The sequence below is a fragment of the Coregonus lavaretus genome (assembly GCF_964263955.1).
Source record: "Coregonus lavaretus genome assembly, chromosome: 3".
Taxonomy (NCBI): Eukaryota; Metazoa; Chordata; class Actinopteri; order Salmoniformes; family Salmonidae; genus Coregonus; species Coregonus lavaretus.
In genome coordinates this window covers 16,583,777-16,601,334 of record NC_139990.1, presented here as the reverse complement: position 1 = coordinate 16,601,334, position 17,558 = coordinate 16,583,777, and the positions used below count along the sequence as shown (strand labels likewise).

General features: G+C 42.7%; 1 protein-coding gene across 2 annotated transcripts in view; it reads left to right on the top strand.

Annotated features, from left to right (window-relative positions):
* Positions 1–17,558, top strand: part of zdhhc18b (zDHHC palmitoyltransferase 18b) — a 34,662-nt gene that overhangs the window by 13,392 nt on the left and 3,712 nt on the right. For both annotated transcript variants that reach the window (XM_084157857.1, XM_084157856.1), the window contains exons 3-7: positions 6,866–7,015; positions 7,422–7,559; positions 7,698–7,749; positions 7,973–8,075; positions 17,413–17,525. In XM_084157857.1, the coding sequence (XP_084013983.1) occupies positions 6,866–7,015; positions 7,422–7,559; positions 7,698–7,749; positions 7,973–8,075; positions 17,413–17,525 (556 nt within the window). The remainder of the gene's footprint in view (positions 1–6,865; positions 7,016–7,421; positions 7,560–7,697; positions 7,750–7,972; positions 8,076–17,412; positions 17,526–17,558) is intronic.

Sequence of the window (17,558 nt, the reverse complement as noted above, 5' to 3'; positions counted from 1 at the left end):
TTTATTTTATGCACTGTTGGTTAAGGGCTGTAAGTAAGCATTTCACTGTAATGTCTGCACCTGTTGTATTCGGCGCATGTGGCCAATAAAATTATTCCCCTGCACTCTCCTTCTCCTCCCTACGTATTCATCATCTGGATTTTCTCTCCATGCCTGGTCTGCCAAGTTTGGATATAACCTTTCTGCTCTGGGGGAGGCACGGAGACCTCAACCTTCACTTCTCTTTCACTCTCACTCACTTCTCTTTTCTTCCCGCTTTCTAGTTTCTACCCTGCCACACCCTGGCTGTTTCTAAGCCCTCTCTTTTCTGTTGCTTTAGATCAGTACCACAATTTACATGCATTTGTTTAATCATGGTTGCCAGTGAAATCAAGTCGCCCAGTAAAGCCATATTTCTTTCTCCAAATATGTCCATAATACACATTTCGTTTGTCTCGCATTTCCATGTATTTCTCGTCCCCAGTAAATTCTGGGACCTCTAGTGAGGATTTGCCCCCCATGGTTGGTACTGTTAAAAATCCCTTAGCCACCTCTTCTATATAACAAGTCAATATAACAAGTAATTCAAAACAGCTTCACACCACAACACCTGGAATCACCCCTCCCTGTATAGGTATTCTTGACTAGTCCCCCAGAATTATCTCCTACTCTACGGAGGAATTTATCCCCACAATGTAATCTTGACAATTCCTGACAGTCTCATACAACAGGAATGGGTTCTCCCTCTTCTCTATACAACCACCTGGAATTATTCATAGATGTGACTTTTGAGCAAATATTAGGTCTCACACGTATACAACCTTACATGATTATTGGTTAACACTATCGGTAACCCGGAGTTTGTAAGGCTCCAGTTTCATGAAACGGATAGAGTTATGGCAAAATCTACAGTTGTTTTTGACTTTACTAATATTCTATTCCTCACACATGCTATTTTAATTCCTTCTGGTGTACACCCCTCCCTGTATTTCTTTATCCCGGATTATTTGTTGAACATTACTGTTCTATAATCTACTACAGGTTCTCTGTAGTTTATTTTGTTAATGGCCTATTACCGTGAATCGTTACGGATCCACCCTGAGCAATCCCAGACTGCCCCAATTAATGAATAAAGACTACTGACCTTATCCTTGCAGCCGAGATTCAATGTAGGTTTGGATTCCGTCTCTGTCATTAATCAGGTGTCCTCTGGCCTGTCTTAACCCTTAATGTCAAAGGGCAGGACTTTCTATTTACGAATGTATCATTCGCCCGTCGATGGTTTTCAGAGTTACCTGGAATGACAGAAGCAGGTATTGGAGTCCGGCCTCGAAGGACCAAGCTGTTATGTGAATTATTAAACAAACTATTTCAGTGTCTCTGTGCGTCTCCCAAAAGGTTGTCTTTTGGGATTTAAGTAAAGGACAGAGTCCCGATCTGCATAGTCAGAGATCTTTATTAATTGAGAATTCTAAAACAAAATGGTGGTACAATCCTTTTATACACGTAAGTCATATGAAAAATCCTGCCTGCCAGCATGCACTGAAGTTCAAATGAGTGGCACAGCCTCCCAGTACCCGACTGGAATTGTCAACCTCAGTAAGCATGGCTGTCTTTTTGCATGACCGGGTAAAAAAAGTTATGAAAACTGTCAATGGATGCAAAAAACTTTGCGTCTTGAATATTGCTTGTCTCCTGTGCTAAAACTAAGTTTAGTTTGTGGGCATAACAATGAATGAACAGGGCATATTGACAGTGGGTTTTCACGAGCGGCTGAACCCCACCTCACTGCCCACTCATCCAGCTTGTCCCGTCGTAAATCAGATGAGATTGACTGCTGGGTTGTATTTGCCGATAGTTTCCATTACAACAGCGGTGATCGCCTCTGCGTTTCTCTCTGCGCTCACATCAGAAAAACCCCAGGAATCTCTTGCGTATAACACCCTTATCATTGACGTAGCGTGCTATGATTGTCAATTGACATTTGCAGGATATGTCTGTGGTGTCCACCTCGACTGCTATGAAGGGTGCTGAACTGATCTCACTGTCAATTTCACTTTGTATCACGTCTGCGACGCTGTGAATGATGTCATTCTGTATGGTGTTTGACATACCTGTAAATATGGTGCTTGTCCCAAGGTGTTCAGCCATGGCAGTATTGAACTCTGCAAATGCTTTGACAAGTTCTACAAAATTATCTTTAAGGCTTGTTGCTGAGTCGTCATGCCCCCTGAAGGCTTGCTCCTGATGTCCCAGGTACATTACTGCGATGACTAGTTTCTTCAGAATGGCTCTGTTTTTATTCACCTGTTCATTGTGCCTCTGGACACTGATCACTGCGGCCCAGTCGAGAGCCTTGTTGATCCGGACGCGACCAAAGAGCTTTAGTTTCAGGCTCGCCATAATGTGTTTATGAGACTTTCCATGTCGTTCAAGGGACCTGCCCAGGTTTGCAAGATCGGAAAACCAGTGGTGGCCCAAGGGTTGTTGCGCAATCGTGTGCTCTTGTCAAATAGAAGGCATGGCCAGCAAAACAGCCTCTTTAGCCTAGCACTCCCAGCTAGCCAGTCGGTCCTATTCTAATTCTCAGTGATGAAAGATCGGGTCCCACCCTGTGCTCCTCTCCCCTGCACAATATCCAATTTTGGAGTTAGCCTCCCATTCTCCTTGATTTTCAGCTGCTGCTCAAATGACAAAATAGTTTTGAACTAGAAACTCTAGATCCCCATCTCATCCATAGCTAGCTACTGCAGGAATGATGAAACGCAGAGAGACAAAAAAATTTTTTTATATACAGTGGGGGAAAAAAAGTATTTAGTCAGCCACCAATTGTGCAAGTTCTCCCACTTAAAAAGATGAGAAAGGCCTGTAATTTTCATAGGTACACCTCAACTATGACAGACAAAATGAGAAAAAAAAATCCTGAAAATCACATTGTAGGATTTTTAATGAATTTGCAAATTATGGTGGAAAATAAGTGTTTGGTCAATAACAAAAGTTTCTCAATACTTTGTAATATACCCTTTATTGGCAAGGACACAGGTCAAACGTTTTCTGTAAGTCTTCACAAGGTTTTCACATACTGTTGCTGGTATTTTGGCCCATTCCTCCATGCAGATCTCCTCTAGAGCAGTGATGTTTTGTGGCTGTCGCTGGGCAACACAGACTTTCAATTCCCTCCAAAGATTTTCTATGGGGTTGAGATCTGGAGACTGGCTAGGCCACTCCAGGACCTTGAAATGCTTCTTACAAAGCCACTCCTTCGTTACCCGGGCGGTGTGTTTGGGATCATTGTCATGTTGAAAGACCCAGCCACGTTTCATCTTCAATGCCCTTGCTGATGGAAGGAGGTTTTCACTCAAAATCTCACGATACATGGCCCCATTCTTTCCTTTACACGGATCAGGCGGCCTGGTCCCGTTGCAGAAAAACAGTTCCAAAGCATGATGTTTCCACCCCCATGCTTCACAGTAGGTATGGTGTTATTTGGATGCAACTCAGCATTCTTTGTCCTCCAAACACGACGAGTTGAGTTTTTACCAAAAAGTTATATTTTGGTTTCATCTGACCATATGACATTCTCCCAATCCTCTTCTGGATCATCCAAATGCACTCTAGCAAACTTCAGACGGGCCTGGACATGTACTGGCTTAAGCAGGGGGACACGTCTGGCACTGCAGGATTTGAGTCCCTGGTGGCGTAGTGTGTTACTGATGGTAGGCTTTGTTACTTTGGTCCCAGCTCTCTGCATGTCATTCACTAGGTCCCCCCGTGTGGTTCTGGGATTTTTGCTCACCGTTCTTGTGATCATTTTGACCCCACGGGGTGAGATCTTGCGTGGAGCCCCAGATCGAGGGACATTATCAGTGGTCTTGTATGTCTTCCATTTCCTAATAATTGCTCCCACAGTTGATTTCTTCAAACCAAGCTGCTTACCTATTGCAGATTCAGTCTTCCCAGCCTGGTGCAGGTCTACAATTTTGTTTCTGGTGTCCTTTGACAGCTCTTTGGTCTTGGCCATAGTGGAGTTTGGAGTGTGACTGTTTGAGGTTGTGGACAAGTCTTTTATACTGATAACAATTTCAAACAGGTGCCATTAATACAGGTAACGAGTGGAGGACAGAGGAGCCTCTTAAAGAAGAAGTTACAGGTCTGTGAGAGCCAGAAATCTTGCTTGTTTGTAGGTGACCAAATACTTATTTTCCACCATCATTTGCAAATAAATAAATAAAAAATCCTACAATGTGATTTTCTGGAGAAATAAAATTCTCAATTTGTCTGTCATAGTTGACGTGTACCTATGATGAAAATTACAGGCCTCATCTTTTTAAGTGGGAGAACTTGCACAATTGGTGGCTGACTAAATACTTTTTCCCCCCACTGTATATACACACTACCGGTCAAAGGTTTCAGAACACCTACTCATTCAAGGGTTTTTCTTTATTTTTACTATTTTCTACATTGTAGAATAATAGTGAAGACATCAAAACTATGAAATAACACATGGAATCAAGTAGTAACCAAAAAAAGTGTTAAACAAATCAATATATTTTATATTTGAGATTCTTCAAATAGCCACCCTTTGCCTTGATGACAGCTTGGCATTCTCTCAACCAGCTTCATGAGGTAGTCACCTGGAATGCATTTCAATTAACAGGTGTGCCTTCTTAAAAGTTAATTTGTGGAATTTCTTTCCTTCTTAATGCGTTTGAGCCAATCAGTTGTGTTGTGACAAGGTAGGGGGGTATACAGAAGATAGCCCTATTTGGTAAAATACCATGTCCATGTTATGGAAAGAACAGCTCAAATAAGCAAACAGAAACGACAGTCCATCATTACTTTAAGACATGAAGGTCAGTCAATCCGGAACATTTCAAGAACTTTGAAAGTTTCTTCAAGTGCAGTCGAAAAACCATCAAGTGCTATGATGAAACTGGCTCTCATGAGGACCGCCACAGGAATGGAAGACCCAGTGTTACCTCTGCTGCAGAGGATAAGTTCATAAGAGTTACCAGCCTCAGAAATTGCAGCCCAAATAAATGCTTCACCGAGTTCAAGTAACAGACACATCTCAACATCAACTGTTCAGAGGGGACTGTGTGAATCAGGCTTTCATGGTCGAATTGCTGCAAAGAAACCACTACTAAAGGACACCAATAAGAAGAGACTTGCTTGGGCCAAGAAACATGAGCAATGGACATTAGACCGGTGGAAATTTGTCCTGTGGTCTCGAGTCCAAATTGAGATTTTTTTTGGTTCCAACCGCTGTGTCTTTGTGAGATGCGGTGTGGGTGAACGGATGATCTCCGCATGTGTATTTCCCACCGTAAAGCATGGAGGAGGAGGTGTTATTTTGTGGGGGTGCTTAGCTGGTGACACTGTCTGTGATTTATTTAGAATTCAAGGCACACTTAACCAGCATGGCTACCGCAGCGATATGCCATCCCATCTGGTTTGGGCTTAGTGGGACTATCATTTCTTTTTCAACAGGACAATGACCCAACACACCTCCAGGCTGTGTAAGGACTATTTTACCAAGAAGAAGTGATGGAGTGCTGCATCAGATGACCTGGCCTCCACAATCCCCTGACCTCAACCAATTTGAGATGGTTTGGGAGGAGTCGAACCTCAGAGTGAAAGAAAAGCAGCCAACAAGTGCTCAGCATATGTGGGAACTCCTTCTGTCTGTTGGAAAAGCATTCCAGGTGAAGCTGGTTGAGAGAATGCCAAGAGTGCAAAGTTGTCATCAAGGCAAAGGGTGGCTATTTGAAGAATATAAAATATATTTTGATTTTGTTTAACACTTTTTGGTTACTTCATGATTCCATATGTGTTATTTCATAGTTTTGATGTCTTCACTATTATTCTACAATGTAGAAAATAGTAAAAATAAAGACAAACCCTTGAATGAGTAGGTGTTCTAAAACTTTTGACCGTGTGTGTGTGTGTGTGTGTGTGTGTGTGTGTGTGTGTATGGGGACCTGGCTTCCCTTGGTGTCCATGAATACACGCCACTGACACACACACACACACACACACCCCCACACAGCTCAGAGAGTAGAGAGAGAGAGGGGGGGCACCAAAAGTATAACAACGTTTTTGAGTGATGATGATATTCTCATCTGCAAGATGGTTTAGGCCTAATGTTTTACATATCTGCTGGTTAGGCCTATTTTCCTAAACCAGATGAATACATCCAGAAAGTTCTTATCAAGGGTATCATACTTAGTTCTGACTAGCTGCCTAATATTCAGCAGTCTATCAAACATTGTGACACAAAGTTGTTCTCTGTAGAGTACCTTACACTTTACTGTGAATGATCTCATGCCATGGAGTGATCGAGCCAGTCTATTAATACATCAAATCACCACTAATCTGAAACCTTCTGCTACTATGGCTGCGTTTCCACATGCAGCCCAATTCTGATGTTTTGCCTAATTATTGGCAAAAGAGCTGATCTGATCGGTCAAAAAAGATCAGAATCGGATTGCCAGTCTAAACGCAGCCCATGGGACTGCTAGGCAGGCAGTACACTTTCATACATTACACAGAGCCTGTGTTGATTGACTGCCTCCCCCGTGACTCCGCCTTAATGTACACCACTCCGCCAGCAATTAGGCCTAACGCCACTGCCTGGATCACAACATGGACACACGCGTGCACACACACGCGCAAGGTTTTACTATCCTTGTGGGGACCTAAAATGAATTTCCATTAAAAATCCTATTTTACCTAACCCTAAACCTAACCCCTAAGCCTAAAATAGAATACTTTTCTTTGTTTTACTATCCTTTTGGGGATTTACAGTACCCACAAGGATATTAATACACACACACCTTGTGTACTATGTCTCTTGATATGTCCTCCCTGTCTTTCTCCTCCTCAGATAACTCTGGCTCTTCTACCTACCGACCCCCTCCCCGCACCAAGGAGGTGATGATCAACGAGCAGGTAGTGAAGCTCAAGTACTGTTTCACCTGCAAGATCTTCCGGCCACCGCGCACCTCCCACTGCTCCCTTTGTGACAACTGTGTGGGTAAGGACTGGTGACAGAGGGGGGCGTTCAACACGGAACACAGACGGGGGGGGTCAACACACTGACATTTATTAGACTGAATTATTTAGACTACTACACAGCCTGTTACTGAGATTGTTTTGTTGAACAGTCTATCGGTCTTATAAAGAGGATGTATTAGTGTTCTCCTCCATAAAGATGCTGATCAACTCTGAAAGCAGGGCCTCTTAAAATGTGAGACTTTTTTTCTACATTTCATTCAAATGTATTTTCCTATTGAAAGGCGCTTGAGATCTTGGCCTCAATGTCAATGAGATGTTCTTCGCCCTATTGCTCTCTACTTCCCCCTATCGCTCTCTCCTTCCCCCTATTGCTCTCTTCCCCCTATTGCTCTCTTCTTCCCCCTATCTCGCTTCCTGTCCTCCAGAGCGATTCGACCACCATTGTCCCTGGGTGGGGAATTGTGTTGGGAAGAGGAACTATCGTTTCTTCTACACCTTCATCGTCTCTCTGTCCTTCCTGACAGCCTTCATCTTCGGCTGCGTCGCTACACATCTAGCACTGAGTACGTAGTCTACACAGCAGATACATCTGGCCACTGCCCTGGCTTGTGATAATTACGGAACTGTTGAGTGTATCCTGATATCATCCTGTCATGATAGTCATGGTTTTCTGTAACAATCTTAAATTGTTCTGTCCTCAGGGGCACAAGGAGGGAGAGGCCTGATGTTTGCTCTTCAGGAGAATCCAGCCAGATATCCTTTTACCAAGACTCTGTGTGTCTAGGTTAACCTATCAGATCCCCTCATAATACCACTCCCTGCCTCGCGTAGTGTGGTGTTAGGGCACCTAAACTGTCATTCACTTTAGCTTCTTGGCTGTATTGCAGAATAAGAATGAGTCTCTGTCCAGCTGACGTCTCTGGTGATATTTAGATACTCAAACCATAAATGTTGTCCTTGACTTTTCTTCTTGCACTGCTGTGGAGCTGGTGATTTGCTTCTTTTCAGTTTGGTCGATCTTGGGCCTCTCAGGCTTCCATACCTACCTGGTTGCTTCTAACCTGACCACAAATGAAGATGTGAGTAAATGCCAAGGAGTGTGATGTCTGTCACCTCTGGGATATGTGTGATAAACCTATAGATGTTATATACTTTAAAGGTCCAATGCAGCTGTTTTTATCTCAATATCACATCATTTCTTACTGTGATTGTTTTAAATTAAAATGGTCAAAAAGACACATAGCTTCTTAGCGAAGCACAATTCCTCAAGCAAGAATTTATCTAGGACTGTCTGGGAGTGGTCTGAGTGGGGGGGGGGGTAAACGGAAAATTGGCTCTTATTGGCAGAGAGGTTTGGAACTCTTTCTTATTGGTCTATTAACTAATTTACTGCATGGTTGTGTCACCATGGAAGGCCAAAACTCCATCCCACCAAAACAGGCAAACATTTCACTAAAAGGGCATTATCATAATTTTCACAATCATAGCATTATTCTAACCTTATAGTGTGGAAAATGTGTGTCTACCTACGTACGTATGTATGTATGTATGTATGTATGTATGTATGTATGTATGTATGTATGTACGTACATACAGTGAGGGGAAAAAAGTATTTGATCCTCTGCTGATTTTGTACGTTTGCCCACTGACAAAGAAATGATCAGTCTATAATTTTAATGGTAGGTTTATTTGAACAGTGAGAGACAGAATAACAACAAAAAAATCCAGAAAAACGCATGTCAAAATTTTTATAAATTGATTTGCATTTTAATTAGGGAAATAAGTATTTGACCCCCTCTCAATCAGAAAGATTTCTGGCTCCCAGGTGTCTTTTATACAGGTAACGAGCTGAGATTAGGAGCACACTCTTAAAGGGAGTGCTCCTAATCTCCGCTTGTTACCTGTATAAAAGACACCTGTCCACAGAAGCAATCAATAAATCAGATTCCAAACTCTCCACCATGGCCAAGACCAAAGAGCTCTCCAAGGATGTCAGGGACAAGATTGTAGACCTACACAAGGCTGGAATGGGCTACAAGACCATTGCCAAGCAGCTTGGTGAGAAGGTGACAACAGTTGGTGCGATTATTCACAAATGGAAGAAACACAAAATAACTGTCAATCTCCCTCGGCCTGGGGCTCAATGCAAGATCTCACCTCGTGGAGTTGCAATGATCATGAGAACGGTGAGGAATCAGCCCAGAACTACACGGGATAATCTTGTCAATGATCTCAAGGCAGCTGGGACCATGGTCACCAAGAAAACAATTGGTAACACACTACGCCGTGAAGGACTGAAATCCTGCAGTGCCCGCAAGGTCCCCCTGCTCAAGAAAGCACATATACAGGCCCGTCTGAAGTTTGCCAATGAACATCTGAATGATTCAGAGGAGAACTGGCTGAAAGTGTTGTGGTCAGATGAGACCAAAATCGAGCTTTTTTGGCATCAACTCAACTCGCCGTGTTTGGAGGAGGAGGAATGCTGCCTATGACCCCAAGTACATCATCCCCACCGTCAACCATGGAGGTGGAAACATTATGCTTTGGGGGTGTTTTTCTGCTAAGGGGACAGGACAACTTCACCGCATCAAAGGGACGATGGACGGGGCCATGTACCATCAAATCTTGGGTGAGAACCTCCTTCCCTCAGCCAGGGCATTGAAAATGGGTCGTGGATGGGTATTCCAGCATGACAATGACCCAAAACACACGGCCAAGGAAACAAAGGAGTGGCTCAAGAAGAAGCACATAAAGGTCCTGGAGTGGCCTAGCCAGTCTCCAGACCTTAATCCCATAGAAAATCTGTGGAGGGAGCTGAAGTTTCGAGTTGCCAAACGTCAGGCTCGAAACCTTAATGACTTGGAGAAGATCGGCAAAGAGGAGTGGGACAAAATCCCTCCTGAGATGTGTGCAAACCTGGTGGCCAACTACAAGAAACATCTGACATCTGTGATTGCCAACAAGGGTTTTGCCGCCAAGTACTAAGTCATGTTTTGCAGAGGGGTCAAATAATTATTTCCCTCATTAAAATGGAAATCAATTTATAACATTCTTGACGTGTTTTTCTGGATTTATTTGTTGTTATTCTGTCTCTCACTGTTCAAATAAACCTACCATTAAAATTATAGACTGATCATGTCTTTGTCTGTGGGCAAACGTACAAAATCAGCAGGGGATCAAATACTTTTTTCCCTCACTGTACATACGTATCAGTGGCGGTTGGTGCCGTTTAAGATGAGGGAGGATTTCTTTATTTTTTATGAGCATGGTCTTATTTCTATTACAGCATATTGGATGACTGTCATTCATATTCAATTCATCCAGTTCAATGTAACATCGATAGATTTAGGCTACTACGTGATACTCAAATTTTCCCTATATCCATCACGAGGTTGCTACAACCTAGCCTATGAATGAAAGTTTACAACGTAGGTGCACACAGGTCGAGAGAAAGATTTGAGGTGACACAGTGAAACATGGACAGACAGTGACACATTCAATACCGCCTTGCACACTCTTGCCTGCATCTAGCTGATCTAGGGTGTAATCAATAGTCCAACAGTTGCAAATGAGTTTCTATTGGACAAATTCAGGTATGTTTATCCCTGTTCCATTTGCTTCCATATAAGAAATGTTTTTCAACACAATCGGTGGAATGAATACACCCCTGATCATACTTTTACATTTTAGTCATTTAGCAGACGCTCTTATCCAGAGCAACTTACAGGAGCAATTAGGGTTAAGTACCTTGCTCAAGGGCACATCGACAGATTTTTCACCTAGTCGGGGATTAGAACCAGCGACCTTTCGGTTACTGGCACAACGCTCTTAACCACTAAGCTACCTGCCGCAAACAGCCAAATATAAACCGCTCGTTGTATTCCTTCTCGCATCAACGCGCTCCCCTCACCTTTTCCCTTCGCTTCTGGACTTCAGTGCACAACACATCAGCTGTCTGTGACCAGGCGAAAAAACCTTTCCAAACCAAACCTTCATATCATAACAGCTACACACAGCTTACATCGTTGTCACCATATTAGCTAAAGTAACATCATAGTCAACATAGCTAATATAACTAACTCGTTAGTAAACCCGCTACAATCATGCAGTACAGTCAGTAAGCAATTAACAGTTGCACCAAATTAGTAAAACCAAAAGCTTACCTTGACTTGGAAGAGTTCCAGTGTTGGATAGTCATAGCCAGCTAGCTAACATAGCATCCCTCTCTGTTTGAGCCGGGTGTGTGAGTAGGCTAAAGTAGCTAGCTGCATTTGCTACCTAAGTAAATGAAAGTGAATTGTTTTTAAAAACATATTTTCTAATATAGCTCTTTTGCTCCTCCATTTATGAGGAAATTAATTTGTTCAACTATTGTCTTTCTCTCTCTTTGAGTCAACTACTCACCACAAGTTATGCACTGCAGTGTTATCTAGCTGTAGCTTATGCTTTCAGTACTAGATTCATTCTCTGAGCCTTTGATTGGGTGGACATGTCAGTTCATGCTGCAAGAGCTCTGATGGGTTGGAGGATGTCCTCCGGAAGTTGTCATAATTACTGTGTAAGTCTATGGGAGAGGGTGAGAACCATGAGCCTCCTAGGTTTTGTATTGAAGTCAATGTATCCAGAGGAGGACGGAGCTAGCTGTCCTCCGGCTACACCGTGGTGCTACCCTTCAGAGTGCTGGTCACGCTACTGTAGACCTTCATTGCAAAACAGTGTGTTTTAATCAATTATTTGGTGACGTGAATATATTTAGTATAGTTTTATCTAAAAAGGATACGTTTTTAAAGGTTTCATTATTTTTATTAAATTCACTGAGGAGGATGGTCTTCCTCTTCCTCTGAGCCTCTCTCTCTATATATAGAGACAGACAGACACAGTCAAGTTTGGACACACCTACTCATTCCAGGGTATTTCTTTATTTTTACTATTTTCTACATTGTAGAATAATAGTGAATACATCAAAACTATGAAATAACACATATGGAATCATGTAGTAACCAAAAAAGTGTTAAACAAATCAAAATATATTTTATATTTGAGATTCTTCAAATAGCCACCCTTTGCCTTGATGACAGCTTTGCACACTCTTGGCATTCTCTCAACCAGCTTCATGAGGTAGTCACCTGGAATGCATTTCAATTAACAGGTGTGCCGCCTTAAAAGTTAATTGTGGAATTTCTTTCCTCCTTAATTTGTTTGAGCCAATCAGTTGTGTTGTGACAAGGTAGGGGGGTATAGAGAATATAGCCCTATTTGGTAAAAGAGAAACGACAGTCCATCATTACTTTAAGACATGAAGGTCAGTCAATACAGAACATTTCAAGAACTTTGAAAGTTTCTTCAAGTGCAGTCGCAAAAACCATCAAGTGCTATGATGAAACTGGCTCTCATGAGGACCGCCACAGGAATGGAAGACCCAGTGTTACCTCTGCTGCAGAGGATAAGTTCATAAGAGTTACCAGCCTCAGAAATTGCAGCCCAAATAAATGCTTCACCGAGTTCAAGTAACAGACACATCTCAACATCAACTGTTCAGAGGGGACTGTGTGAATCAGGCCTTCATGGTCGAATTGCTGCAACGAAACCACTGCTAAAGGACACCAATAAGAAGAAGAGACCTGCTTGAGCCAAGAAACCCGAGCAATGGACATTAGACCGGTGGAAATGTGTCCTTTGGTCTGGAGTCCAAATTTGAGATTTTTGGTTCCAACCGCCATGTCTTTGTGAGACGCGGTATGGGTGAACGGATGATCTCTGCATGTGTAGTTCCCACCATAAAGTATGGAGGAGGAGGTGTTATTGCTTTGGGATGAGTCGGACGGCAGAGTGAAGGAAAAGCAGCCAACAAGTGCTCAGCATGTGGGAACTCCTTCAAGGCTGTTGGAAAAGCATTCCAGGTGAACATTCCAGGTGAAGCTGGTTGAGAGAATGCCAACAGTGTGCAAAGCTGTCATCAAGGCAAAGGGTGGCTATTTGAAGAATCTGAAATATCAAATATTTTTTGATTTGTTTAACACAGGGGTGTCAAACGTCCGGCCCGCGGGCAGGATCAGGCCCGCAAACGGGTTTAATCCGGCCCGCGAGATGATTTTGTAAAGTATAAAAATGCGCTGCAATTTTTCAATAAAATAAACTGCTGTTCCAATTGCGTCCACTGGATGGCGCAATAGCAATTGTGTTAAGCAAGCAAACTGTTTATACCGGGGCAGAGCAAGTAGGTAAAGTCTGTGTTTACTCACAGCCGAGACATCAGTGACGCTGCAGTGAAAGCTAGCTACCTCATTGCTAATGAAATCGCAGTGGCTTCAAAACCATTTAGTGAAGGTGAATTTGTAAAAACATGCATGATGAAGGCAGCGGAGATTGTGTGCCCTGAAAAGCGTCAGGCTTTTGTAAATATCAGCCTGACAAGAAACACAGTTGCAGACATAATTTCCGATCTTTCAGTGGATTTGGACAGCCAGTTGAAGCAAAAAGTAAAGTCATTTATTGCGTTTTCGGTTGCAATTGATGAAAGCACGGACATTACAGATGTTGCACAACTGGCCATTTTCATCCGCGGAGTTGATGACACATTGACCGTCACCGAGGAGTTCGTGGAGTTGGTGCCGATGACAGATACAACGACAGCAGCTGATATTTTTACCGCACTCGTCGGCGTGCTGGACAGGGTCGGAGTGGACTGGTCCCGCGCTGTCAGCCTGGCTACAGATGGTGCGCCCTCAATGATCGGGAAAAAAGCAGGCGTTGTGACAAAGTTCAGAGAGAAAGTGCAATCTGCAAATGGAGGATGTGATTTTTTTGACTTTTCACTGTATTTTGCACCAGGAGGCTTTGTGTTGCAAGTCATTAAAGATGGATAACGTCATGAAGGTGGTCATCCAAACTGTTAATTTCATCCGACCCAGAAGCCTGAATCACCGTCAGTTTGACAGCCTTCTCAGAGAGAAAGACCACATATATGGCCTGCCATACCACACTGAGGTAAGATGGTTAAGCTGAGGTGCTGAGGCGTTTCTTTGATTTACGAGAATAAATTGAACAGTTCATGGAAGAAAAGGGCAAACCAGTGTTAGAATTCCATTCCGCAGAATGGATGCAGGACCTTGCATTTATGGTGGATGTTACAGAGCACGTGAATAACTTGAACAAACAGCTGCAAGGGCGCAACAAAGTTGTCACGCAGTATTATGACAGCATACGTTCTTTCAAGTTGAAGCTGTCATTGTGGGAGACGCAACTTGCCGGTGGTGATGCAGCTCACTTCCCCTGTCTGAAAAATGTGTGCGCGACCCAACATGTGGCAGACATGAAGCGGTTCAAAGATAAAATAACGGGACTGTTACGGGAGTTTGAGCAACGCTTTCAGATTTTTGGTGAACTGGAGAAAGACTTCAACGTTTTTTGCTCGCCATTCACCGTGAATCCCTTTGATCTGCCCGTCAGCATCCAACTTGAAATAGACTTGCAGTGTGACTCGGATTTGAAGGGCAAATTTGCTGCAGCTGGCTTGGACACATTTAATCAGAATCTCTTGCCAGGTTACCCCAACTTGACAGCCCTCGCTGCAAAACTGTTGTGCATATTTGGAACCACATATCTTTGTGAGCAAGTTTTCTCTGTAATGAGCATAAATAAAACAAAGCTGCGCTCAAGGCTCACGCACAAGCACTTGAATCACATCCTGAAGTTGGCTGCCACTCAGGATGTGACGCCTGATATTGATGCGCTGGTGAAAGCTAAAAGATGCCAGGTATCAGGAGTCAAATAAACTATGCAACCCCACTTAAAGTGCTACATGAGACACCCTGATATAGTTCTGTGATCTGTGATATACTTCTGTGAATCACTGAGGCATTGTGTGTTTGTGTGTTCTTTGTCCTCAGAACTTTCAAATAACTTGAGGTGTTTTATGATTAATAGTGATGTTGTGCTTTTGGACACACTGTCCTCAGGCTCCAGCTTTATGTTTATATGTTTTTATGTTGATGTGCTATTGTTTTTAATTTATTTTATTTTATTTGTATATTTAACCTATTCTTGACTCTGTGGTTCTTGCACTTGTTTGGGGAACAGGATTTCATTCTTTTTATCTACATTTCTGCCTGAGAAATGACCCCCTGATATAGTTCTGTGATCTGTGAAACAGTTCTGTTAATCACTGAGGCATTGTGTGTTTGTTATTTTTCTTTAGAATTTTCAAATAAACTTGACGTGTTTTATGATTAATAGTGATGTTGTGTTTGTACTATTTTGGACACACTGTCCTCAGGCTCCAGCTTTATGTTGTATGTTGATCGTATTAAAACAAAGAAAACAATCTGAAGCTGTTGTTTTTAAGTTATATATATATATACCATGATTTTTCCTGTCCGGCCCACTTGGGAATAGATTTTCCTCCATGTGGCCCCTGAGCTCAAATGAGTTTGACACCCCTGGTTTAACACTTTTGGTTACTACATGATTCTGTATGTTATTTCATAGTTTTGATGTCTTCACTATTATTCTACAATGTAGAAAATAGTAAAAATAAAGAACCCTTGAATGAGTAGGTGTGTCCAAACTTTTGACTGGTACTTTGTGTGTGTGTGTGTGTGTGTGTGTGTGTGTGTATGTATGTATGTATGTATATATACAGTGGGGGAAAAAAGTATTTAGTCAGCCACCAATTGTGCATGTTCTCCCACTTTAAAAAGATGAGAGAGGCCTGTAATTTTCATCATAGGTACACGTCAACTATGACAGACAAAATGAGGGAAAAAAATCACATTGTAGGATTTTTAATGAATTTATTTGCAAATTATGGTGGAAAATAAGTATTTGGTCAATAACAAAAGTTTCTCAATACTTTGTTATATACCCTTTGTTGGCAATGACACAGGTCATTCCTCCATGCAGATCTCCTCTAGAGCTGTGATGTTTTGGGGCTGTCGCTGGTCAACACGGACTTTCAACTCCCTCCAAAGATTCTCTATGGGGTTGAGATCTGGAGACTGGCTAGGCCACTCCAGGACCTTGAAATGCTTCTTACGAAGCCACTCCTTTGTTGCCCGTGCTGTGTGTTTGGGATCATTGTCATGCTGAAAGACCCAGCCACGTTTAATCTTCAATGCCCTTGCTGATGGAAGGAGGTTTTCACTCAAAATCTCACGATACATGGCCCCATTCATTCTTTCCTTTACACGGATCAGTCGTCCTGGTCCCTTTGCAGAAAAACAGCCCCAAAGCATGATGTTTCCACCCCATGCTTCACAGTAGGTATGGTGTTCTTTGGATGCAACTCAGCATTCTTTGTCCTCCAAACACGACGAGTTGAGTTTTTACCAAAAAGTTCTATTTTGGTTTCATCTGACCATATGACATTCTCCCAATCCTCTTCTGGATCATCCAAATGCACTCTAGCAAACTTCAGACGGGCCTGGACATGTACTGGCTTAAGCAGGGGGACACGTCTGGCACTGCAGGATTTGAGTCCCTGGCGGCGTAGTGTGTTACTGATGGTAGGCTTTGTTACTTTGGTCCCAGCTCTCTGCAGGTCATTCACTAGGTCCCCCCGTGTGGTTCTGGGATTTTTGCTCACCGTTCTTGTGATCATTTTGACCCCACAGGGTGAGATCTTGCATGGAGCCCCAGATCGAGGGAGATTATCAGTGGTCTTGTATGTCTTCCATTTCCTAATAATTGCTCCCACAGTTGATTTTCTTCAAACCAAGCTGCTTACCTATTGCAGATTCAGTCTTCCCAGCCTGGTGCAGGTCTACAATTTTGTTTCTGGTGTCCTTTGACAGCTCTTTGGTCTTGGCCATAGTGGAGTTTGGAGTGTGACTGTTTGAGGTTGTGGACAGGTGTCTTTTATACTGATAACAAGTTCAAACAGGTGCCATTAAAACAGGTAACGAGTGGAGGACAGAGGAGCCTCTTAAAGAAGAAGTTACAGGTCTGTGAGAGCCAGAAATCTTGCTTGTTTGTAGGTGACCAAATACTTATTTTCCACCATAATTTGCAAATAAATTCATAAAAAATCCTACAATGTAATTTTCTGGATTTTTTTCCCTCAATTTGTCTGTCATAGTTGACGTGTACCTATGATGAAAATTACAGGACTCTCTCATCTTTTTAAGTGGGAGAACTTGCACAATTGGTGGCTGACTAAATACTTTTTTTCCCCCACTGTGTGTGTGTGTGTGTGTGTGTATATGTGTGTGTATATATATATATATAACCAAGGAAAATAACATTTTTGACTACACTGGGCCTTTTAAACAGTTAAGTGACCCTCCCAGTAACCTGCAGATGGAAAGTAAGCATGTACATGTGGTGACATGTTTGTTGTGCATGGTCCCTGACAATTAAACTAAAACTAGTCTAGGACGAGGACTGATGGTCAATCTTGTGTGTCTCTCTTGTTCCCAGATCAAAGGCTCGTGGTCGGGGAAGAGTGGGGCGGAGGACACTGCTAACCCCTACAGCTATAACAACATCATTACTAACTGCTGCTCTGTACTCTGTGGACCCATGCCTCCCAGGTGAGACTCAACCTGGTTTATAATGCATATTTG